Raw genomic sequence first — 27,142 nt, forward strand, 5'->3', positions numbered from 1 at the left:
AACTTTTCCTGGTGCCAAGTTACCTTGCAGTGTTTGTTCTTAGAAAGGATTGAATCCTGTGGAAGAGCTAACAGCTGCAAATGGGGATCTTCAACAGGCAGACCCTCTTCCATGAATTCAAAATCATTTGAATACTGATAGCTAGGAAATAAGTGATTAAGGGCAAATACCTTTAGATGATAGCTACACCTACAGCCTAATGAAATGTGCAAAGATTTGTAAAATTCAGGTCAAACATACTTTAAGGAATCACTGCTTTCAACAGTGTTTGGCTCAACAGTGTTTTCTCATCTCTCAGTAATAAGAATTTTACACAGGTTCCCAAGAATTATTTGTCACTTCTTTTTCAAGAATTACAAGCCAAACTGCTTCCTCTTCTACCTCATTTTTTTTCCCCCCAAGGCTGTGAAGGTGTAGGAGGAGTAGGGCAAAACCTGTGCTCCTTCATAGAACAGTCTACAGCGGTATCCTTGGGCAAGAACCCTAAAAAAATGTTTTTCTTCATAGTACCACAGCTGTCTGCCAGAAGTGCTGGATCTCTTTGATGAGAAAGTGGAATAAATAAAAGAGCAACTTAGTCATAAAATAATTCCTCTTCATTTTCACTCTTAATACTTACTAATACTGTTCCAGCATCATATGAATAGAATTTCTTGGCAGACCTTATATATTCATACTCATTTACTAGACAGGCTATCATAAAGATACTCGGCTGTTTAAGACAGTTGTAAATTTCTGAAAGGTAACTCATAAATGCAGCATCCATGTACCACACAAATGTCAGTGATTTCTTGAAAATAAGTCAGGAGAGGTCATTGTTAGAAGTGTTTCTGTAAGATTCTGTAGCATCTGATGAAAGATTATTCGTCCCCAGTAGCTCCATCACTTGTGCTTTATGCAAAGTTAAAGGTTATGAGTGCTGTGGTACTGTACAGGTGCACCGTGAATAGTCTTTCACTCAGAATGATTCTCATTTGTTAAATTTGGAAATGTACTTTCTCCTGGCCTTAATTTTCATGTAGTTCTTTATATTCTAAATGGCAGCTGAAGGCAAGCAGAAATAGTGAGTAATTGATTTAACAATGTAAGACAAGTACAGGGAAGTAGAAAAGTTTGTTCTAGTGCTTGATGTGACCTGAGAGAGCTTCTTTAGACGTTTTTTTCTAAACAGTACCTCAGCACCTTGGGCCAGCAAAGTGGCCTTTAAGCTTGAATGAGCATGACTTTTTTTTTTTTCCTCAGTGCAAAGCTCCAGTATTTCATCTTTTCAAACTGTTTTACAGCACTCAGAGCAGAATTATATTGACAAGGTTAGAATTCATCTCCTAGAGGAGAATACTGTGCTCCTCCTGTTCAGTGCTAATATAACATTTATGTGTTGGTACCTTAATAACAGCCCCAGCTAGCCTAATGAAAGTACTGAAAGCAAACAGTACTCAGTGAGATTTTATTATGACTGAAGTGACTGCAATTTGAGATAAATTATCCCTATTTTTGTTCCCATATCAAAAACAGAAATGCTAAAGCAATTGCTACATGTTGGGTATAGAATTAGACTCCACTATCGTTAATATAGAAGTAAGTGCATTTTTCATGTAAACAGCTCACGAGGGTCAAGCATCAAAATATTCTGTGCAAAATGCTTGTCAATAACTTTGTGAGTGAATTTTGAAATAAAGTGCCTGTAACCTGTCATTATTTCTTCCTCTCAAAGTTGAGAGCGAGTGGATGAAAATTGAGCTCGTGAATTGAAGGTACTGTGAGTTATATGGCCTCATCGACTTCAGGCAAAATGACAGGTTTGCCTTGTTATTATTTTTCCTTTCAGAGGTCAGGGAATGGACAATATTACCAGTATATACTGCAGTGTAGGCAAATTGGTATATAAAAAAAGTTATTATCTGTGTACACAAAGAAGATGGTGTAAGTCACTAATATTAAAAATGCTTAAAGTGTTGTCTCTCCATAAAAATGTAGGAAAAAGTAAGAAAAAGAGTAATCTCCTGGCCAGAATCAGCCTTTCGACTGTTCAACTATTTGAACAGTTGTTAAAAAAAAAAGTGTGTTCAGAGAGCTGATAAGTTAATGTAAGTTCATATGTTTTGAGACCATGTATATCATAAAATGGGGTTGCTTTCCATAAATAGGCCTTGTTGTATACATAATAGATGAGTATATGCATTTAAGCATGAGGTAACAGCAGACCTAAATGTGTGTACTGGTTTTGGCTGTGGAGTTTACTTTCTTCATAGCAACCTGTATGGTGCTATGGTTTGGATTTGTGACCAAAACAGCATTGATAACGCACCAGGGTTTTTAGCTATTGCTGAGCACTGCTTACGCAGCATCACGGCTCTCTCTGTTTGTCACGCTGCCCCCCAGCAAGTAGGCTGGGGTGCACAAGAAGTTGAGAGGGGACACAGCTGGGACAGCTGACCTCAACTGACCAAAGGGATATTTAATTCAATATAACATCATATTCAGCCTTAAAAACTAAGGGGAGGGGTCTTTGAGAGGATAGCCACCGCTCACAGTCTTGCTGGGCATCAGCCTGAGGGTGGGGAAGTGCTGCGTAATGGCCTTTGCATCACTTGTTTTGTTTTTCTCCTTTCTTCTTCCTTTTTTCTTCACTTAATTAAACCATCTTTATCTTGATCCACAAGTTTTCTCACCTATACCATTGGGGAGGGGAAAGAGTAAGCAAGCACCTGTGTGGTGCTCAGCTGCTGGATGGTGTCAATCCACCACAACATATTGTTCCTTATTTAAAGCTCTAAGGTTGTTTTTGTTTGTATTCAGATGTAAAAGGATTGAATACATAGCAACAATATAGGGACAAGATAATTCTTTTATGGACTCATCTTAGGTTTGTTAAGATTCAAAGGTAATGCTATTTAATGCACATAGGTATGATTAATTTGGGATGAAATGGCTACAAATTCACAATTTCTTCCTCTGTTTTGTGGAAGAGTGTTTCAGTATTTTGAAACATATTTACTTCCTATACCTGTTAACATGCTACAGTGCAATTTATACTAAAATTTTTACAAAGCAGCAAGCAGAAAGCATGTCTCACTTCTTTAATACCATCGGAAGAAAAGGAACTCTGTTACTCAGAGTTAGCTTACGAAGTTAGCTAATTAGGTGTGCGGATTCATGTGAAAACAATTTAAATATACTCTCTAAATGAGCTCTGCTATTAAGAAAACGCGTTTTATCTTCTAAGAGGGTTTGTTCAAGATCATTCTGCTCTTCAGAACTATCTGAACTGTATCTTTAGTACTCCAACTTTTAAAATAAATCTTACGTGCTTTACTAACTCACTTCTGTAGTTTCGGTGGTTCCTACTGTTTCTATTCTTCAAAGACCATTGGTACGGACGAAAGTTACTGTATGTAAAAAGACTTTTTTTAATTGAAAAATGAGTGCAAAATACAATATGATCAACATTTTTTAAATGGTACAGGCATAGTAGTAGTTTGAGATTGCAAAAATGAGCAGATACCGTCAGAGAAATTTGTAATTGCTTAAGATGACTTTTCAATAAGAAGGAAAGTTCAGGGGAAAAACAGTCTCCATGAAATAGCTACTGCCCATACTTTTTTGAATACAAGCACCATTAATTTCTACCGGCTCTGTAATATGCACAATATTTTGTTTATCTTTTAGGTTGAAGATTCAGAGACGTATCATGATGTAACTGCAGTGTGTGGGTTGCTTGCTGTGGTTGTAGTTTCTCACCTACCCAGAGATGCTGCCATTGAATGGCATGTTGTTGCAGTAGTTGATGATCCACTCCAAAGAAAACATTTTGCAATGAAGATGTTGTCAGAGGGCTTCCAAATTGAGTGTGAATCTGTGGAGTCTACTTCTGCATCTTGTGCATCAATCTCTGTACGTCTGAGCTTAATTTCCCCATCCACTTCTCAGCTTGATTTAGATGGACCGCTTCATGACTTAGTTGCTACATTTAGAGAAGCTGTTGAGAAACTTTCAGAAGACTGCAGTGCAAGTCCTTTGTCTTTTAGAGCTTTCTTCAAGGAGGATGTCTTTGATGCTGAAACACTACAAACAGGTAAGACTTACGATGACAGAAACCAGGAGTTAATGCTAAGCATAAGGTAATTTTTGTTTACTTCTACATAAAGTTTCATTGGAAGAAGACATTTTAGAAATGCCAAGGATATGTGGCCAAGGTCAATAGCATCCTGGCTTGTATCAGAAATAGTGTGTCCAGAAGCACTAGGGAAGTGATTGTCCCTTTGTACTCGGCACTGGTGAGACCACACCTCAAATACTGTGTTTGGGTTTTGGCCCCTCTTTACAAGAAAGACATTGAGGTGCTGGACTGTGTCCAGAGAAGAGCAACGAAGCTGGTGAAAGGTCTGGAAAACGAGTCTTATGAGGAGCCGCTGAGGGAACTGGGGTTGTTTAGCCTGGAGAAAAAGAGGCTGAGGGGAGAAGACCTTATTGCTCTCTACAACTGTCTGAAGGGAGGTTATAGTGAGGTGAGTGTTGGTCTCTTCTCCCAAGTTACAAGCAATAGGACAAGAGGAAATGGCCTCAAGTTGCACCAGGGGAGGTTTAGATTGGATTTTAGGAAAAATTTCTTCACTGAAAGGGTTGTTAAGTTTTGAAACAGGCTGCCCAGGGAAGTGGTTGAGTCCCCATCCCTGGAGGTATTTAAAAGATGGGTAGATGTGGTGCTTAAGGTTTAGTGATGGACTTGGCAGTGCTAGGTTTATGGTTGGACTTGATGACCTTAAGAGTCTTTTCCAACCTAAGCAATTCTATGATTCTGTGATTAAGATACGTTTGTTCTTTTTCTGGTTACCAGGCATGCTTCTGGTACAGAAAGGCTCTATTCTTGGACGTTTTGAAGTCCAAACAGAATAAAGCCCTGGATTACTTGTTCTGATCTCACAGCTGACCTGACTTTCAGTAGGAGGTTGGATTAGATGATCTTGCTCCAATCTGAGTTATTCTGTGATTCCATGAAAGAGAAGTTGCTGAGATATCCAGCCACCTCAGGGTTGAACATAGGGAGAATGAATCTTTTGCATAAAAGTCTTTGAACAGTTTTCCATTTGGTAGCCTATTTTTGTCATGATCTAGAACTGTGTTCAAACAACCAAATTCCTTGTGCTAACAGGCACTCTTCTGAGAATAAATAATTACATATTAATGTAATTAAGGAAATGGTGTTGTATCCTCTAGATTAGAGGGTGTCCAGTTTTGAACATGGGCTGATTTCTTACCAACTGATTTAAATAGAACTTGCTAACCAAACAAATTTTATGTTTTTTCCAAAGGTTTATTTATTCAAAATCTCATTCCCTTACCAAGTAAAGATAATACAGAACAATAAACATAATGCCACAACTACAATTTATTTCTTACGTTGTACATCTATATTTTAGGCTCTGCTCAGTTTGGGACTACTAACATTATGCAAGAGCACAAAAGCTTATCTTACTGTCAGGCCTACAAATCTGGTAGACCACACTTGTACTGAAATCAGTAAGAGGTTTGGTATCAGTTTGGGAAGGAAGAAAATCAAATCCTTAGTCTATATTTATCTCAAACATGCATGCACTTTAAATCCTTGCAGACCACAACTGATCCATATTAATTAGCTGACATAAATGTTAGCCCTCAAATATTCTACTGTCCTATTTTTTTTTTCTTAACCTGCAGCAGTTTTTGAAGAAAATTCAGCTTGACATTGTTTAATAGATTTAAAGTACAGGAATTGAAAGCTATAAAAATGTGGCATAGAATAAGCATATTTAATCCAGGAAGCAAGGAATGAACATATAGTCTGACAGAATGTTGTTGTTTTTACTACATCTTGTTTAAGAGCTAAAAGGAAACCTGATAAAACATGTTCCTGGCATGGGATTAACATTACCGTTTTGCCTGTTCTCTTTCTGATATTTCTCAGGCCATAGAATAATTACTTCCAAATAAATTTCATTTGCTTTATTAAATATATTGCTCAATATAATGTATAAATTGTGCACATAAAAATTTGATTGGATTCCATTCATATTATACTACCAATAGCATAGACATAGAAAGATTTGTTGTGATTGTCATAAATTCATTCTGGTTGTGTTCAGATCTCTGCACTGTCATAATAATTCCTGTCATTATAGCAATTTTATCATTATCCCCATTGGTAAGAAATACATTCTTGCACATCTGTAGAATATATAGAATACATTAAATTTACAAGTAGCACTAATTCATTGATGAATTTAAAATAACTTTTTTCTACTTAGGAAAAATTTCCAGGAAGTTCATGTAATGGGAAGGAGAAATATGCTATATATTTGAAAATAATTTCTCAAAATAGTTGTTGCCAAAGAGTTTCTTACTGATAGTTTCCATCTAAGACTATTATATATATACTGTTTCTGATTCAAAGACGACTAATTTTTAATACATTCTTAAGATGCAGGGACATATTTAAATGTGTCCTTGGAGCCTTCAAAGGCATGTAGTCACCAGTGAAGCCTCCTCAGCTTTCCAAAGGATGCAGCATTTTACTCACCTGTGTCCTTGTCTGTCTTTTGTACTATTATGGTAATTATACTTCTCATAGTTTAAAATGTTATCACAGATATATGTTAAATCTCAGTTAAAAAAGCATTGTATAAGGTCTCCAAGATGTTCCCATTCATTTCAGTATCCCCTAGACAGTGTCCATAAGCAAGATGACATAGTCTATATTTTATCTTCTCAGTTATTATTGGCAGTCTTTAGTTTTGACTGGCAGAACTACTGCAAGTGTGTGTGTCCTTTAGTGTGCTTCACAGATGTAACATACCAGAACTAATATCAGGTCTTTCTTTTGAATTCCATATTTTAACCTGTCTATAACACCAGCCCAAGGTGTTAGAGATTGTCAAGTTCTGATGGCCACAGCTTCTTCCAGTTTCTTATAGTGTATTCCTGTTTTCCTCTTGAGCCTTAAGGTGGTCTTCATGGTTAATCTACAACCCATTAACTTGTCAGCCTTCTTCCTAAATCTGGATTCAGGACAAAGGGAGGAAAAAAAGGCATGTTTTACATTAGCCAGAAGTTTAATTCATTACCTGAATAGAATTCAAAATAGTTCAAATAAGCTTGTTCAGTTTACAGAATGCATGAATCTGAATGTGGCAAGTCACAAGAGGAAACAGTACTGGCTTCTAAAATAGCACTGGTTTGTGTTTTGTCAGCTCTGAGCATGGCCAAAACTTGCTCATACCTGTCTCTGTAGACTTGCACTAAGACATTTTGAGTATTTGGATGTGTCTGTGGTGATTTCTACTACCTCCAAAGGTTACTTTCTGTTGAAGAGTATGTCTAGGTGTGTATCAGAAGTTATTTATGCTACTATGCTGGTTTTGGCTGGGATAGAGTTAATTTTCTTCATATTAGCTAGCATGGTGCTGTGTTTTGCATTTGTGCTGGAAACAGTGTTGATAACACAGGGATGTGTTAGTTATTGCTGAGCAGTACTGGCACAGAGTCGGGGCCTTTGCTGCATCTCACCCCACCCTACCAGCAAGGAGGCTGGGGGGGCACAAGAAGCTGGGAGGGGACACAGCTAGGACAGCTGACCCCAACTGACCCCAAGGATATCCCAGACCATATAACATCATGCTCAGCCTAGAAAGTTGGGGGAAGAAGAAGGAAGGGGGGAACATTTAGAGTGATGGTGTTTGTCTTCCCAAGTCACCATTATACATGATGCAGCCCTGCTTTCCTGGAGATGGCTGAGCACCTGCCTGCCCATGGGAAGCAGTGAATTAATTCCTTGTCTTGCTTTGGTTGCGTGCACAGCTTTTGCTTTCCCTATTAAACTGTCTTTATCTCAACCCACGAATTTTCTCACTTTTACTCTTCCAATTCTCTCTCCCATCTCACCAGAGGGGAGTGAGCAAGCGGCTGGGTGGTGCTTAGTTGCTGGCTGGGGTTAAACCATGACAGCTACTGATCAGATAGTTGGTAAATCTGTGTTTCAAACATACCATAGCATTTTATTAGGACACCGGATAAAGCAGAAATGTACTGATCTTGAATTGAAAATCTGCAGGCCTAATACATGGGCTTTTAAAAAAATATTGTTTCCTTGATGCGGCTGCCAGAACACAAATGATATTGTGTCGTGGTTTAACCCGGCTGGCGACTAAGCACCACGCAGCCGCTCGCTCACTCCCCCCCCGCTCAGTGGGATGGGGGCGAGAATCAGGAAGGAGAAGAAAGGTTAGAGCCGTGGACTGAGATAAAGACAGTTTAATAAGAGAAAATAGTAATAATAGTAATAATTAGAATGGTAAGAGAATATACAAAACGAATGATGCACAATGCAATTGCTCACCACCCGCCGACCGATGCCCAGCCTGTCCCGAGCCACGATCATTCCCGGCGAGCTGCCATCAGTCCCCGAGCCACGAGCTGTCTCCCCGCAGCCGACCAACCGACTAACTCCCCCCGAGCATGACGTTATATGGTATGGAATAGCTCTTTGGTCAGTTTGGGTCAGCTGTCCTGACTGTGCTCCCTCCCAGCTTGCTATGCACCTGGCCAAGCAGGAGAAGCTCAAAAAGTCCTTGAGTAGTCTGAGCACTACTTGGCAACAACTAAAAACATCAGTGTGTTATCAACATTCTTGTAGTACTAAATCCAAAACACAGCACTATGCTAGCTTCTATGAAGAAAACTAACTTTATCCCAGCTGAAACCAGGACATATTGTGAGAGCAGTTTTTCAGTTGCCATTTATTAATTCAGCTCAGGTAGTGCTGGTTGCTAACCGTCTGTATGATGATCCGTTAGTGACATGTTTGATCTCCGACATGTGTTAGACATTGTTAATCCCACAAGTAGGTCTGTCCTTTTGGAATCTTCAACTACCATCAGATGCATTGTCTGCTGAGGAAAGATAATATTAGTAACGTAGCAGGGGATGCTAGACACTGCTATTCAAATATTTTTAATGTGTAACACATCAGACAGGGGTATCTATAATGGAAAAGACAGACATTATCATGTCTCAGAAATCAAGAGAGATGGTTGAGGAGATAACAGTTCCAGTCTTACTGGATTTCAGGTGGACTGCCATCATGTCATAAGATTAGCAAATAGTCTTCAATAATTCTTGTAAGATCTTGAATTGCAATGTATTGTCTCCTCTAGCAAAAGCATGGAAAAGAACAAAGGTACTTTTTTTCTGATTAGAACTCAAAATTGTTGGAGTGAAAGGCAGAAATACTGCCACAGATCTTCTCAAATGAGCCTCTGATTAGATGAGTGCTTTTTTGGTGCAAAGAAATTGTCATTTATTTAAAACTGTCTAAGTAAATTAGAGAAATTTGTTTGTACCTGACACAGTAAGACGAGAACCAGGAATATGTATACTCTGCATATTGTGACAGGTTATTGGAAATTATAGCCGGTGTTACTGATGTCAAAAGAAGCTAAAGGTTTGTAATGCAAATTTGAGACAGATAGCTTTCTGTCATCCTAAGACCAGATGTAAAGTTTTATTGAACAAAGTGTAGTACTGATGGTGAACTTCTCAGAGGCAATCCCTCATAACATACGAGAGCATTATGGGCACCGTGCTGAGACCACAGAACGTGTTAGAAGTAGGAGGATTAGATTAAGCTGACATATATACTTAGTAAGATGCTGTTAAGCCTTTAGAAGTCTTTAACATAAATTTGACTATTTCTTTCTAATTCTCATTTAAATATGCATTAATAGAAATGTGTCAGGACCATTTGCTATACCATCCAGTTGACTAGATTATACTTCGGTATAGGAAAGATGAATGTTCATAAGTCATCCCATTATGATTTCACAAGCCTTGTTCACAGGATATATGCAAAATATTTTTGAATATTTATTAGGGAGTAGAAAAGGTCCTGCATTCACCAGAACATCATATTACATAATCCCTTTTTAATACTATAGAAAAAAAATGAAGTGGGAATATAAAAAGGCAAAAGAGAACAGGAATAGAAAGACAGTCTGGTAGCAGCATTAAAATGAATATATAATTAGTTTTAAATGTGGCTCTACTCTGTAAACACTTAGGACTAAAAGGTTCTTAGTACTTATTGAAACTTGATAAATACATGATATTATAGTTTAAAAAAAATCTAATATGGGTCAAGTATAGTTCAACTGGACTGTAGAAAATCTCCCTTGAAATGGAACTGTTTCTTCTGTTGAAAGAAGCCCTGGTGACTGGGCACTCAGTCAGGCTCCTTGCACTGACATAGTAACACCCTGATGCATGTACAACGTAACTGCTTTTAACCTAAAGATTTTCAATCTGATAAGATTTAAAGTATTCCATTTATTAAAATACTGCATTATCAACACTTTTTCCAGATGTTTTCCAAAACACACAGTTTCCAGTAGCGGTAGATATACATTATGTAGTGTAAATCTAAGAAAAGTGGAAGAAGATCAAGTGACAATACCAGGATGCATTTTCTTAACAACATATGTCCATATGCATTAGAGTTTAATATTCTTTAATTAACGCACTTTAAATTCAGACTGGGAATTTATTTCAACTTAACTTTCTTGATGGATAAGCCCTTATACAGTGGAAAGCAATTTGTCACGGGGACAACTGGAATCTCAACCTCCAAACATTTGTACACAGGCCTACATGTTCTCATTTGGTATTTACTCAGCAGTCCTGGAGAACTCCTCATGTGAGTAGAAACTAAACAGTCATTAAGAACTGCTTACTGAGTAACAATGAAGGAGGTACATAAGTGTTGGTCATTTTGAAATCAAGCTTTGCAATCACTAACTAATGAAGTAGTTGTTATGACTAACATACGTAATTTGGCCAAACAAAAATATTTCTTAAATATCGTGATGCTGTCTGAAATGGGCTGTAAAATTTGTAAAATTGAACTTGGTTTTCTACCAAATTCTATTAATTTAGGCTGTATGGAAAATGTAAGAACAGTTGCCAACCTGAAAGAAGAGGAAAATTTCACTTTTAATTTCTTGGGTTTCCTGTTAAGAAAACAAAGAATTTGCCAAGTATAATAGTTCAAGCAGCAGACCTGCACTGCTGCTGCTCAAAAAAAAAAAAAAAAAAAGGTTAAATTAGTACTTGGGGAAATGAATCAGATTATAATATACATAAGCAATTAGGAAATACCGATGTGATTCATGAGTGTGTTTGAAATGACATTTTAAAAGGGTAAAAGTAGCTAAATTTGGTCTTGAGCCACAGAGGTGGCTTTGCAATCTTGCTGTTGCTACCCAAACTACCCAGTCAAGAGATCCGATATATTAAATTACTGTTAACATGCTGAAAGTTTCAACTTTTTATATCAGTTTTCAAGGTTGTGCTGCTATTGTATCTACTGCAAGTCACTGTATACATATTTTTAGCAGAACATCTCACATAAAATTATGGGGAAAGGATTTTTTTGTTTGCTCTCAAAGACATGGAGAAATTGTTTTAATAGTGGTGTTGCCTCTTGAATCAATTTGCATAGGAAAGTGTTTTATACCTGTGAGACAGCTTAAAATATATTTGGTCCTACTTTAGGGCAGTGGCCTTCTGTCCTCTAGGGCAGGAAATTTATTTTTTAACAGCACAGATATTAGACGGAGAGAAATTCAACCACTCAGTGCCAAGGCCAGGTAACAAAGTTAGAACTCATCCTTATTCAAAGTGGACAGCATGTGACATCAAAAGGTTATGTATTGCACAGTCATACATAAAAATCTTGGCTAAAACTTTAAATGGAAATAAATTCTTTAATTGCTTGACCCAAGACTGATCTAGAACGTGCACCTTTTATCCTTGATACAGAACACTAGCAGTATATTGGTAAGGTTGTTTTAAAGCTACTGAGTACAACTTCATATTTCTTTCAGAATTTCTGCCACTAAAATGTGAGATACATTTATAGGTTACTCTATCCCTCCTGTCATGTTTTCACATTGTCTTGCTCCTGAGTTCTTCACCAAATGAATTATTGGTATGGACTTATTAATTTTCCTGTTGAAGATTTACATGTCCGTACCTGTAGGGCAGAAGGGACCTGTCAGAAAACAGACTTTTTGTAGAGAAGGTCATTGATGATAAAGAAGAATATCCTAAGTTTGCTAACATGTTAAAAACTCATTCCTCACATAATCAGTTTGGAAGATGCTAGACATTTTTTATGGTGATCCAGGCAGTGGCTTTGCTGCTTGATGTTAGTTAATAAGTTATCTCAATAAACATTGGAATTTGTAAAAAGCAGTAGGCTATAAGGTGAGTGTTTTAAGAGAATAGATGTAAAGAAACTTACAGAATGAGAACCCAATCTATTCTGTAATGAGTCAGAAGGGGTGATTTTGATAATTAGCTCTACAAGAAGTCTGAACAAATTCATACTCTTCTGGAAAACTGGTATCTTCTAAACAGGTGTATATATACATGGTCTACTGGTATATGCATAACTGTCTGTATACATGCATAAAATGCATGAAGTACAAATGTCCTACTACAATGTCAAAATTAATTTTGAGAAACTTTCTTCAGTGCTTTGTTGACAGAGAACAACTATAAAAGCATCTTATAACAATGACATCAGGCATGCAATCGTTGCCAAATTTGGATCATCTGGTGTTTAATATGTGAGGCATATATGATCTGTCTATCTATCGAGAAACCATTTGTGACAAACTCTGGTTTTAGGGATGCATCACAGATTATGGTTTACAATTAAATAGGAAGTTTTTATCTTGAGACTGTTTCAACATGCCAAACATTTTGGCACCAATTCTGCAATTCTAAATCAATAAATGTTGAAAGAACTTAGATTTCCAGAGACCTCTACATCATTTGTACAGATCCCTCTCTATTCTAATTTATAAGTGAAGAAAAAAAAAATATGGCAGTGTGAAATTACCAGTGAAAATACATCTAACTTAGGCAGTCCACTGATCTTAAAATAATTGTAGGCTGAAAGTGAACTGGGGATAATATCATATCTGCTTTCTTTGTTATTACTCATTCTAGATATTTATTTAGGACCATTGCTTGAAACAGAATACTGCACTAGATGGACCTTTGGCATAACTAGCTTGTCTTTCCTCTTCTTTAGTACCAAAATGCTTGCCATTTGCTCTTTTTCTAGCAGACCTAAGAAATAGTTCAATGAAAGAAAAGAGTGAATTTTGCAAGGAAGAACTGTGTACAGAGTTGTATTTCCAACCAATAACAATATAAATAACAACACTCTAATGGTAGCAGGAAGATCAATGAGTAGGTGGATAGCTTGTTCCTGGGGGGCGGGGGGGTCCTGGGTTGGCTCAATGTGTCTACTGTCCCATTGAATGGATGATCCATGGGAGGGCTGAATGATTGTTGGCTGGCTGACTATTGTCAGTCATTCTGTGACATAACCTGTGCACTAAGAAGTACCAGTTCAGTCGTCTTCTCTGATAACTTTTCCTAACCCCCTTTGAAAGTATTGCTGATTGACAGCAAAAGCTATATTTCAGGTTTTTTCATCCAGAGAAATCAAGGATTTTTAGCCTGCTAATATCAGTAGCCTGGAAAATGGGTATGATATCTACTGACTGTCAAACTGTTGGGCTTGACAGTAAGCCTAAATAAACTATGACTGCAAACTTTCTTTCTCCTCGTACTGTTAAGTGACAATTCACATGTGAAGTTAAGTATTTGAGACAATTTTCCTGCCCTGGCAATATGTTTAGGCAGCTGACAAATCTTTATTCCCATGGTGGTTTTTTTTCTCCTCCAGTCTCCTAAAGCTTTTGGATGCATCACCAGATCCTTATTTCCCAGGCTTTGGCTATTCTGCTGAGTCCACTCTCCAAAAATTACCCTCACAACTGCAGTTCTGATACTGAAATCTCCCCATTGCTTGGTCTACATGCTCAGAGCAGTAATGGGAATCACTCTTGGATATAAAAAGGAAAGGCCAAGTGTCAGAACTAGCAGTGACTGATAGCCAAAACCATCAATAAATCTTACTTCAAAGCCTTCCACTTCCTCTCCAATTTCCCCTCCAGTTCTTCCTTCTCAAGTCTCTTGAAGTTAATTTCTTTCTGTAAGATCTTGCCTTTTGTTAACTGTAGGTACCACTGGTAGAGCCTATCAGGTTTTGTCAGGTGCCTTGACTATCAGAAGTCATGCTTAGCTTTCCTCATTGGGACTTTTCTTAGAGATAAGCAGCTACTGAAAAATCTGACTTTTAAGGGCTCTAATAAATACAATAATGTTGTGGTTTAGCCTGGGAGGCAACTGAACACCACACAGCCATTTGCTCACTCGCTCCCTCCCTCAGTGGTATTGGGGAGAGAATTGGAAAAAAAAAAGTAAAACCCATGGGTTGAGATAAAGACAGTTTAATAAAACAGCAGAGGAAAAGAGTAATGACAACAATAATAATGATAGTAATAGGATATACAGAATATACATAACAAACGATGCACAATGCGATTGCTTACCACCTGCTGACAGATGCCCAGCCCATCCTGAGCAGTGATCGCTCTCCCCCCAGTCAGCTCCCCCCAAGCATGACATCATTTGGTCAGTTGGGGTCAGCTGTCCTGGCTGTGCTCCCTCCCAACTTCTTCTGCACCTGGCAGAGCAGGGGAAGCTGAAAAAGTCCTTGATTAGTCTAGGCACTACTTAGCAACAAATAAAATATCAGTGTGTTATCGATATTCTTCTAGTACTAAATCCAAAACACAGCACTATGCCAGCTACTAGGAAGAAAATTAACTCTGTCCCAGCCAAAACCAGGACAAACAGGTAAATGGACAATGGCTTAAATTCCTTTTGAAAGCTCTTCCAGTGTCATCCCTGTGGAAATCCTCTGTCCTGCAAGCAGTAGGACGTGGTATCTTCTCTTCACTGTCCAGGTATATGTGTTCAATATATCAGGTATCAACTTCAGCTCTCAGCAATGCATCTAAACAGTCTCTGAAGTTACCTGAAAATTTTGACCATTTGCTTGGAGACAGATAAGACCTTGCTGTTATCTAATGGCATGGAGTAATCCTTTACAAAGATGTGAAGCTAAAAACAAAATAGAAATAATGCCCTGATTCAAATCCCAAATGCAGGCAGAAACTTAACAGTATGAGAAGATGATGCTGTGGGCAGGTTTGCTTTAATAGCCTAGATCTTGTCTTTTATCCATATGGGTAGTGGAAGCTAAAGAAGTTACTTTCCTGAAGCCCAGGAACAGCATGGACACGAGGATTATTTACTGCTTAGAGAGAAAAGTGATGAAACACCATTTGTTTCCCCTGCCCTTGCCCCTTCTCCATAGTCTAAGACATCTCTCTTTTGGACTTGGGGGGGAGGCCTGAAGACAGAAGGCAGGGCAAGGAAACCAGGCCTGTTTGTACTCCACGAGTATGTTTAGGGCAAACAAGTCTCCAGTGTTTACTGCCTCTAGTGTGTACTCAAAGTTGGACACTGCAGCCGAACTTTGCATCCTAAATACTCTGCCTACTGTTTTCATTGTTATTATGCAATAACATTCCCAAAATTATTCTATGATTTCATATTATTATTAAATTACAATTAACTGGCCAAAAAGAGTGGTATTTAACTACAGATTCCGAAAAAAAAAAAACCACAACAGTTTCTTTCTGTATGTCGTTAATACTCCACAGTCTCACAAAAGATGACTACCACTCCTTACTTGAATGATAATTACTGAAACCAACAAGCAAGTTCTTCCTATTGGAGTATATCTTTGAAAGAGAAATGTTTCCTTAGAAGTGACTGGATTCTTTGTTCTTTTTTTTAACTCATTTCTCTGTAGTGTGCACATTTGTCCTTTTTTCTTTCCCTCTCTTTATCTTAACAGAACTCATACAAGCTCAGAATTAGAATTATCACTGGGCTGTGATATCACTGCAGTAAGTCTTATGACAGTGTAAAGCCAGTGTGTTTCCAGAGTCTTAATTCATTTGATGATGATTGAGACACCTGAGGATGAGGAATCCTGTTAGGAAGTTAAATAATTTATGTTGTTAGTAATGTCAGATCTTCAACTGGAAAACCCTTTGTTTTCCTCCTTGAAACACATTAGTGGATGGTTATGCCGTTTGATATGGAGGCTAAATACGAATTTAACCAGGTTTTAGTAGGATTCAGAAAATAATTTTAAAAGAATAATTTGCAAGTTATAGAATTTACAACTTGTAAACCTCTAGAGAACTTCAAAACTTTGTTCAAAACTTTTGCTCATCAGGAGATAAAGACTTTATGAACTTTGAAAATCAAGATTAATTCTCTTCACTTAATGTTACTACTGTTGGAAGAAAAAAAAAATTAGTACATTGAAGATTGCTGTTTCTGATATTTACAGAGTACTGACTTTTCTTTAATCATCCTGCCAGGAATGTATGAGTCAGTATACTGGGTAATGGGGTGAAATTAGATGAAAGAAAAATAACATTATATCACCTGTTTTACTCTAACCTATATCACATCCATATACTGATGCTATGGATGTAAATCCATTTGAGATATACAAGCAGCTTCCTCTTTGTGGCGTAGATGGATTAAGTGACTTGGTACTTCAGACAAGATGGCAGAATTATAGAGCTTTAGTTTCCTAAAGTTCTTAGCTGATGCTCAGCAACTCTCAAAATGTGGTGGCTGTTTAGAGGCAGCACAATAGTGAGAATAGGTAAGTAGAGCCCTGAAGAAGAATAGTTCATTGAAATGCATGCCTTGTTCCAGAAAGGAGCCTGAGATCAAATCTGTTTTGAGATTGCTCTTCTACTGGGCATAACTTCATCATTTTAGAATTGTCAAGGGATCTTGTCATTTCCAGACTTTCATGAAAAGCATGACTAATTGAAGCCAGCCTAAGGCATTTTCTACAATTACATACATGAAGATAAATATATTCTAATTTAGCTGATTACTCTATTTTTTCTTTGCATTAACTACATAGAATACGCTTTGAATTCTTTTGTTTTGTATCATGTAGCGTAACTTACCTGCTGTGATTTATTCAAGTATTTGGGTCACTCAAACTATAACAGCAACAGAAATAATCAGGATTTCTATCTTTAGATTAGGCTTTTTAAATTTTGTTTTTCTTCTAAGCTATTTTTTTTCTTGGGATTGTTTTTAGCTGTGATAGTATACAAACTACTTAAACTTTAGATCCTTTAAAAGTTTGGAAACAGAAACCTCAGCTGTTTAATAGTGCTTTCATTAAAAGCACTGTTCGCCATTTTGGGCTTAACTTGTTTGAAAATACTTCATGCAGGATTTTTGCAAACTTTTTAAGCATATTAAAAAATCATTTTGATAGGAAACATGCTGCATAATACTTCCTGGCTACAGAAATTAATGCCACAGTGCTTATTCTGCAGGAAGTTTACCATATGATGCTGCTTAAAAAAAAGTCTTTGGCAAGTATTAATTGGAAGGAACATTTTGGTGTTTGGTGTTAGGCAGGAATTATTCTAAGCACATTGCTTAATAATTATATTAAAAAGACTCTATCAGTTCCAAGGTGCATTGATGTCACGCTAAAGTAGATCTGCTATAAGAGATGGTACATTTTTAGCTCTGAGCTGGCTAGGAACCCTCAATTAATTATCTTAATCATTGTAAGACACATTTCAAAAATACCCAGTCAGTGCCTCCCATTATGTCACTTAGGAGAGAAAAACAAACAATGCACTTTCTGCAAGACAGTAAGACTTAAATATGCTTGTCCAAACACAGGAAAACTTGTTTCTTTTTCTAGCACAGAAATGAAAGCTGTCTAAGGGTTGATGGAAGAGCATCACACACCCGCCAGGAGGAGCTATGGAATTAGAGGCAAGACCTTGGCCCATTTGAACCAGAATGATTATAGCGAGAGATCGCACTCGCTAGTTCATCCACAGGATGGTTCCTGCTCTGATATATAACATACCAAGACACATAAACCAAGCCAAACTTTCAGAAAATACTGAGAATCTGAGCTCTGAAAACCAGGTCAAGCTGAACATCAAACATCATTAGCTACTGTGGTTTTGCATTTTAGGTGAAATGAAATCCCAATCTATTGAAATTAACAGAAATTACGTTATTAACTTCAGTGGGAAAGAACTTGAGCACAGCTGACCCAGTTCAAAGGCATAATTTGATCCTTCGTTTTCAATAGGGTGATGAAAATGCAAGGCTTCATCTTAAATACTTGCTTGGTCTTTTCTGCTCTTCCATTTTAGTCTCCTATTCTGGTTTTCACCCTTTCTTTTTACTTCCATTCATCCCTTGTTCTGGACCACATAAATCATGTCTCAGGCTGAGTCATGGAAAACATGATACAAGAGTAAAACTTGAAGGCAGGCACAGTGAGCCAACTGCAACAAAACAAGATGTAAAAATCAAGAGGCAGCAGTATAAAGTTTCTTGATCCAGAAAAAGGAGATGTGACTGACATAAACCAGAGTATAGCAAGCAGGATTATAAAGCCAAAGCTTCTGTTTTAAGAACATGTTCTTCTGTGCTGAAAATATGAATGGTAGCAAGAAGTAGTAAGAAAAAGCATGCATAAAGAAATTCACAGCTTGGATTCTACTGATGTTATTTATTAACTTAGGAGGCACTAATATGTTTCTTTGCCTCCGCTTCAGAAGGAAAATCGTGGCACAGAAACAAAAGAAACTTGATAGATCAGACACAGTCCTCACACCAACCTAAATGCAACACATCCATCCTGTTAGTTGTTGCCAATATTTAAAAAAGAACAGGTTTTGTATTAACAGGAGGAATAGAGTTATTTGAAGACAAAACATTCCTTTTGAGGCTCCTGATACTGTGAAGGACTTCTGTTTCTCCATTGAAGTGCTGAGTGCTATTCATTGCCTTTGGAATCTTCACAGAGGCAGCTGGACTCCATTTAAAGCAGGGGTAGAGTCAGTGGCCAAAGCAGCACAGCTTTGATGTAGGAGAGTTCAGCTTTGCATTGGCATCAGGATTCCTCAGCAAACTGGAACTTTCTTCTGAAGCAATATGCAAGTCAGTGATTCTGATAGGCCACAGCTTGCATGGTGAAGTCCAAAGTTTGGGTTTAATTTGTTGATGGGTTTCAAAAACAATGTCACCTCTCATCATACCCCACTGTTGCTTAGTTGTTAATTTGTAATAATGGGCTGGTTTTCAATTAAAGAGAACAGCTCAGTGCCAGTTGAAATACTCACCGTCACTGTCTGGGTAGGCTTAGACTGTTGTCCCCTCCGTCACTGACCTTGTGCAGTTTGTCCAACACTTCAATACATGTTTGTGCAAGATCACCAGATTCCCTAGAAAACTCACAGCCTCCTAAGTGTGTTGTGCTTAAGCACCAAGAACTTTTCATGAGTTTAAATTATCTTTGATTTACTAATGTTTTTCAGAAAGTGTTCTGTCTTTCCTCTCCTTATAGAAACAGTCCTACACAGGACTCGGTGTGTGTATTCAGGGCTTTCCCCTGCAGACAATAGCCTCCTTTCCTGTGATTCTATGATATTGTAACATACATTTTAAAATTTGGCAAAATAGGAGAGAGAAAGAGGAAAGCAATGCAATACTTTTTTTCCGGGTTCTTGGTGACACAACCAACAACTTTAGTTTGAAAATAGAACATGTACCAGCCTCTGTACATTCATGGTACACAAATTTGACCTATAGCAGTGATAACTTAGCCTTTTAGTATTTATATAAAATCAGCTGAGAACTACCACTGTTACTTATATGGCCCTTATAGTAAACCTTATGTTATCAGTTAAGAACAGCAAGATGGTTCGATTATAACTACTTATGTTTTAGTTACTGCAAAACACTCAGAGATAATGTGGTTTGTAATGTAAGTCCTGGCCATGTCTCTAGGATACAAAATAGCCATGAATGATTGTTAAGTATTTTTCAGAAAGCCTTTCAGAATAAAAAAATAAATTGAACACTTAAGAAACTATGCAGGAGCTGTAGGAAATACCATGTTATGCTTTATTAGATTGTACCGACATCAACAGGGAAAAAGCTTTAAAAGAACGGGCATCATATGACAGTAACATGTACAGCATTATAAATTCTTTATGGATGTGTGCATGCATCATGCAAATTGACCAATTTGAAATAGTATTTATTTTTAAGATATATAAATTAATGTATTTAAGAAAACTGCACTAGCAAACGTGGCATGAGTTCAATACATATGCACATACCTAATCCACCCATATAAATGTGTACTGGTTTTCTGAACTGAAGCTTATGTCTAAAATTATCCTGCTAAAATTGGGCCCATATAAAGAATATAAGGGAAACAATAAAAATGCCACAATTTTTCAACAGTCCTGAAGATCTAAGTATCCATTAACCAGAGGATTGTGATCAATACCTTAAATCAGAAGTTTAGAAAATTAAATTAAGTGTAAAAGTTTTGCATTGTCCACATAAGCACAATTCATATGTGAAACTAACCCTTAGAAACACAGCCAGTGAAATTAACCTATTTCGAGGAACTAGTGATTATCAAAAAAGGGCAGCTTCCTTGCCACAGTAATGTTGTGTATACAAATATTTTCCTTTCCCTGTTTAGAAGCATAATAGATTTTTTTCTGTGCTTTTTATGTCTATATGATTTTTTTTAGAAATATTGATGTTTTCTTTGTATTCTTTCATTATTTTCTTAAATTATAGGAATTTCACTTTCTTAACATAGAGGTATTTCAAGTTTTTCCATGCTGCTCAGTCAAATTAAGTGAATGCTGACATTTAGTTACCCGACAGGATGCAGAGATAAAGTATGCCAGTAAGAGTAGATGCTCAGGAGAAACTTGATTTAGGCTGTATCATTTCCTTCCTTTTAAAAACCTAAGATGACCTACAACGAGTTCTTTACTTTCAATAATCCAGTTTTTCTAATACAAAGCTTCTCATCTACTTTAAGTTCATTATGACACTGCAGTAAAATAACTTTTACAGACTTAAAAAGTATAGCTTTCAGATATGGTTATTACTAAAGCTGAAATTTTACTTAAAGCAATTCACTTGTTATAACCTATAGAACTTTCATTTTTCTTTACTGGAAAAAATATGTAAAACCTGACACTTTAAAAGATGCCAAAATTATTATATAACATTATATTTCCTTTCATTAGAATTTTATGAGTCAGTTTGATTCATCCCAACTTCGAATATTGGACTAGACATGAAGGGGTAGGAACATTCTTAGAGTTAAAAAAAGTAAATATACATATTCATATATATATATATGTATAGGTGCACATGAATCTCCTGTGGCTCCCAACTCTCTGCCAAGAAGATCTTCCTCTTGTCAGTCAACTGATCCTAACATCATCTTAGAATAGAGAAGACATTTTGAAGTATAGAGTTCTTTTTCTTCATGCTGTTTTAACTATGGTTTATGTATAGGTAAACACAAGCCCTTTGTGGTTATATTTAGCTTAAGCATTAAAGCTTTTCTTTTTACCTGTGTCTTACTGAATTGCTTAACATTTTACGTGTTTTTCGTGTGTTAATTATTTGGCTAAGCAGGTTGTTGACACTTTCTTGCTGAAGTTTTAAGAAATTTCAGGTATTTTCTCCTAAGCTGAGATTCAGGGTCAGTGATTTTAGAGACCATTTTAAGTTTCTAGTATTATGAGGTCTGTCTCAAAGGTGTAATACTTCAGCTTTCATGCAAAATGTTATTTGCATCTGATTGCAGCTCTGCAGACTCATCTTGGCTTCTTCTCAGTTTGCAGTGCCTAGCATTTGAAGTGTTCTGTCGATTTGTAAAACAGGAACGGCACTGGCAATAGCTGTTCAGCGTTCTCCAAACTCATTTTCTAATATACCAGAATTTTATTTTGGAGAGACTGTTTCAAGTAATAGAAAACAAATTTTGGCCCTATGCTGTTGATCTTATACTTCGCAGACGTTGTTTCTCATCTATTATTCTGCCATCTATTGCCCAACGGGAAACTAATGGGAGATGCATAGTTTTCTTGCAAAGGAATGAAACAACTCTGCTTGGTTTTCATATAATTGCAAGTTAAATTGCAAGACTGGAAATTGGGGACAAGTACATTTTGCATGTGAAATGATCAGATTCAACATTAGAGCTCTTGATACAGTTCTCATTGAACAACCCTTCCCCCAAATTGTTCACCTTCACTAAAAAACAGACTTGCAGACACACTGTAATCCTTAGCCAATATTTTGTAAAACAACTGCTGGTGTTCCTGCAGAAATACTTGTTAGTTTTACTAGTAGTGTTAAATTTGCAAAGTGACAATTCCATGTTAGCTCATTTGATAAATGCTCTTTGACCAGATATGAATCTTTATCTCCTCCTAAAGGCTAAATATTTCTGCATGTTTGGAATTAATTGCATTAGCTTCATTAATCTGTTTCATGATCTTAAAGCTCCTACGGGTGTTTTAATCTGGTGTTTGAGGTAACTTTCTTGATCAACCCCCAAGCTTCATCCTGTAGTTGTGAACTGGAGTTGACTAGTTCACTAGGTCGACTTAAAGCTGTTTGACTGTGATTGTTGTTGCTTGCCTTCTTTATGGATCACAGATTTTGTGTTAGATAAAACTCATAAAAAGTCAAGTAATGAACAGGAAAGAAATAGAATTTATCTAAAATTTGCTAAAACCTTTTATTGTCCCTAAAAGCATAAGCATGACCTTCTGCTGAAGTGGGTAGAAGTTGTAGCCACAGGGAACCTTTCACACAGATTTCATTGCAAGATTGAAGCTAAAATGAAAGGCCAGATAGTTTACAGCCATTCTGCAGGCTGTGGACCAAAAAAATTATAACTACTGGAGTAAGTTCAAACTGTTAGCGATTAAAGAAAAACTGTCATCTCGCTCAGTGGTCTGTCCATGGAGAGCTTGTTGAAAATTCGTGAAATGCAGCATTAGTGACATTTCCAGGGTAATATACAACCTACTGTAACAAAGAATTACCTGCAAGTAGGGATTACACTGTTCTGACTTTTTCTTAATAAAGATGTTAATTGTATTATGGACATCCGCTTTTGTTCCTCAGCTGTTTCCTTAGTAGTCATGTGTTTTACATACAGAACGTTTTTAATAGCTGCCACTATTACCAATTTAAAAGCTAGTTTTTCTTTCTTACACATTCTCATTAAGCAAAAGAAGGTTCTAAAATTCCCAGTTTAGTTTTTCATCTTGTGCCTTCAGGGATATCACACTGGTGTCTTGGTGGAATTTAGTAAACAGTGTTTTTAGTGATGAAAAATAAAAAAAAAAGCATACCTAGCTGTAGCACTTTTTATCTTTTGATCTCAGAGGACCTTAGAAAGGAGTTTAGTATCATCACCTGAATTTTACTGAGAAAGAACCTGGATGCAAGAGAAGGAGGTAGTGACTTATTTAGGTTTTCTCAGTAAGCCTGTGACAGAAATTGAACCTTTGGCTTCTGAATTCTAGCCAAATATTTTCTCCAGCCTACTCTCCTTCTGCACAGGAGTGCAGATTCCAAAATGCTAAAAGACATTAAAAGCAGACGATGCAAACAGATGTAAATGAACATACAGTTCATGAAATCCTGGCCCCGCTTAAGTCAGTGGCAAAACTCCCTTCAACTTTAATGGAGTCAGGATTTTCATCAGATCAGACCGTCTTCTAAAAAAAATAGTGGCATATTTACACTAATGGGTCTTTCAGATCTAATCTCTTTACCTTTTTTCTATATACAGTTTGAGTTGCCGTAGGTTCTCTAATTAAACTTGGTACATAATTTGCTGTCAGCTTATATTTTTTAACCAGACCTTAACACCTTTCTTTGTATTCCTTTTGCTTTAAAGAAAAAAAAATATGTACTGACTTCTCTGAAACATACTAAGCTTGGTTTTTATCATCATCATTCTGACAAATCTGTTTTCTTGGCTTGGTTCCTTTGTATTGTCATTATAGAGGTAGTATTTTATCTGTCGGTAGCAAAGTTCACTGTTACTTATAGATGCAGTTCAATTAAATATATTTTCATTCATGTTGTGGCCACAGAGTAGGGTGAAGAAAGATTGGCTACTGAAATTTGTAGGTGTGTTTCGGATTTAGAGCATGAATGTTTGCTGTTAAAAATTACTGATAGCTTTAAAGGTTAGCACAAATTAATTTTGCTCAGTAAATAGTAAACTTACTAATAATTTGTGAGTTAGTAATTAAAAGTTTAGAAGAAGACCATGGTTTGCTCCTGGCAGTTAAGTTTGTGGTAGTGGCTCTGGCTATTCACTGTCTCCAGTCTGATTTCACTTGCTTCTTTTTTTTTTTTTATGATTAAACTGAGCTTTTTCCTCCTTCAAATGATAGTCTGTGGCAGCGGGAAATGAGAACATGCTGAGACACAGAAGACAGGGAAGCGACTTGGTGGCAAAATGAAATAATTCGTAATCAGTGGGGAGGAATTGGTCTCAGAGTAACCAGTATCTTTAAAAAAGCTTGAGCAAGAAATTAGTTTTTTTTTCCTTAATGTTTGTAAGGAAACTTAAAAACCACTGTAAGCAGTCAAGTCCATATAGCAAACTGTCATGCAATCATAAAATAGTCTCTTATACAATATATTGATGCTGATTTACACAAAGTCATTCAGGAGGGCAAATGCTTTCTTGAAGAAATTCTTTCTTGAGGACAATATTCCTCCTGACTCCTTTTCATTTACTCATCACCTCCAGAGAATTCTGGCTAGTACCTAATTTAATTAAAGTGGTTCTGAAAAGAATATGGCTTATTAATCCTCGCAGGAGAGTCTACTCTGTTTGGAGATAAATGGTGACCAGGATCTAAGATAGGAGATGCTTATGAGAGATTAGAAATTCCATTGAACATTACATAAAATTGAAGAGAGAAAGTCAGAATAGGACAAATCCAATGTATAGGGGCCACTTTTAAGTAGTGGTAGTTTCCTGAGAAGCTGCCTTCTTTTCTGAAACTTAAGAAATTGGACGTATTAATGAACTGTGCCTGCACCAAGTCACAGTATCCTTTCCAACACATCACCTGTAAAAATATATTGCTGTAATGTTAGAACAGTAAACTGAAAAGCAACTGATACAGAAATTAAACACATCAGCTTGTCCTGAAAAAGTGAAATTATTATTGGTTTTATGTGTGGTGCCATGGACCACACAGGACATGTATTTCATTTGCTTTTGACAACTTGGATTCAGTAGTTGGTTTGTTTTCTAACAATGTGTTTGCTATAGAAAATATTTCATTCTACTGAGCTGACATACTGTTGAGCAATAAAAGGTCTTGGCTCACACAATATATGTAAAGCTGTTCTCAGTGGTAGGTACTAACCTGTCACATGGTAACTGGAACTTCAATATCATCTAAGTAAATGAATCTATATATAAAAAAAGATATATAGTCTGCCCTTACTATGACAGAAGTAAGCCTTTCTTATTCAAATGGTTTTAGTGGCTGTGACAAATACCAAAGACTAAAAATTAAGCATTTTTGAGAATACTGTGGCTTTAGGCCAGACTTTTCAAACATTGCATACATAAGACTAATTTTACAAGTAAAGCACCAGCAACGTATGCACATGACCTGTAGTCAAACCCATGAAATAGTACTGGTAAAGTGGAATTATATAGGCTGTGCAGTAAGAATTCATAATAACAGTAGCGTAACCAGTGGAGCACTATCAAGAGTCAGTGATGTGATCAATTGTAGTGCATACACTTAAGACTTATTTCTTATTGTCAGAACTAATATTAAAGTCATACTTCCATTATCCTTCCTAGTACAGACGTGTCAAACATAGTATAGTATAGACATATGCCAGAGTATATCTTTCTCTATCATAATGTCTGATTTTTTTCTTAACATCATAGGCTAAAGCTAGCAATGTGAAAAGTGTGCCAGTTATTGGCATTAGGTGAGGATAACATATAAATTTTACAAGTACTTGAAGAAAAATTGAAAAGCTACTCAATCTCAGAATGGTTCTTGCTAAAAACATTTAGTTCTTACCATGTAGTAAGTCCAGATTATTAAGAAGGCACAAAATTGGCAGCATTCAGGCATTTTTTATGTCTGACACTATTCTACATGTATATAAGCAAGCAATAATTTCTTTTTGATGTTCATAACAAATGAAGAGTTAATATTGGGCCTTTCTGCAAAATTATCGTGCATCTCCTTTAACGGCAGCGATTCCTTTCCTAGAGTTGTCTTGAGGCAGGATAGCTTTGCCTTGCTGTGCTCTGGCTGGCTGACTTTATCTAGAAGACACTTTCATTGATTCAAAAAGTGACAGAGAACTGTTGGGATTGAAAGACCTGTTTCTAATTGATGGTTAATAGATCTTGAACCAAATCAGAATTAAAAACAAAGGCTGAGTGGTTCTCTTTTGATCTCTTAATGTAGGTGGCTATGTGAGGTTAATTTCTTTATGTCCCACCAGCCAATGTAGTCTCTTGTTGTAGGTAATTACAGCTGCATCTAGGATGGTGTAGTGCCAGAAAACATTCCCAGTTGTCAGCATTCTCTGTACTGTCCTGTGCAGTTCCTCTCTGCAGCACTTTGTGCAATTCTCAGGAGGGTTTTGAGCTTGGCAAACTAGTGTCAGTCACTTAGGACAGGCTCCCACTTGCATCAGGTGTATTTGTTCTCTTATCACGTGGAATTGGGGTCATCATGACCTTATTGAAATTACTAGTTTACCATCGACTTAGAATGGAGTCAGAATTATTTTCTTTTATCCTGTTCCAAATTTAAATTTTTTTTTTTGCATTTCTTGTATTGATTAGTGTTTGCCTAAAACAGATTAACAAGTTCAGTATTAAAATCAGCACCATAGAATCCCATACCTATAGAGGACAGTATGTGTGAAAGAGAGCTCTCTAAACCATGCACATCATAATGATCCACCTACAAGTGTCCCCAGTCCAGAGATTCAGTAGTTTGCTATATGAACAGCTTTTCTTTAACATTCTTCTATCACATCCCTGTAGGCTACAAGCATGACCTTCTGCAGTCATGCTGCTACTGCATGCAACTATCTAAAACCCTTTAGCTGAACCCCAGAACACAAGTAGTGGCAACCTGTTCCACCAAAATCCTTTCCCCACCTCCCAGTTCCACGATGCTTTATAAGG

The 27,142-nt window shown here is 36.9% G+C and overlaps 1 protein-coding gene across 1 annotated transcript in view; it reads left to right on the top strand.

Moving 5' to 3' along the window:
- Nucleotides 1-27,142, top strand: part of DPH6 (diphthamine biosynthesis 6) — a 215,163-nt gene that overhangs the window by 167,174 nt on the left and 20,847 nt on the right. Inside the window, exon 13 of the mRNA XM_009639058.2 lies at nucleotides 3,670-4,075. Coding sequence (XP_009637353.1) covers nucleotides 3,670-4,075 — 406 coding nt within the window. The remainder of the gene's footprint in view (nucleotides 1-3,669; nucleotides 4,076-27,142) is intronic.

The sequence above is a fragment of the Egretta garzetta genome, unplaced genomic scaffold (genome assembly GCF_000687185.1).
Source record: "Egretta garzetta isolate BGI_Z169 unplaced genomic scaffold, ASM68718v1 scaffold285, whole genome shotgun sequence".
Lineage (NCBI taxonomy): Eukaryota > Metazoa > Chordata > Aves > Pelecaniformes > Ardeidae > Egretta > Egretta garzetta.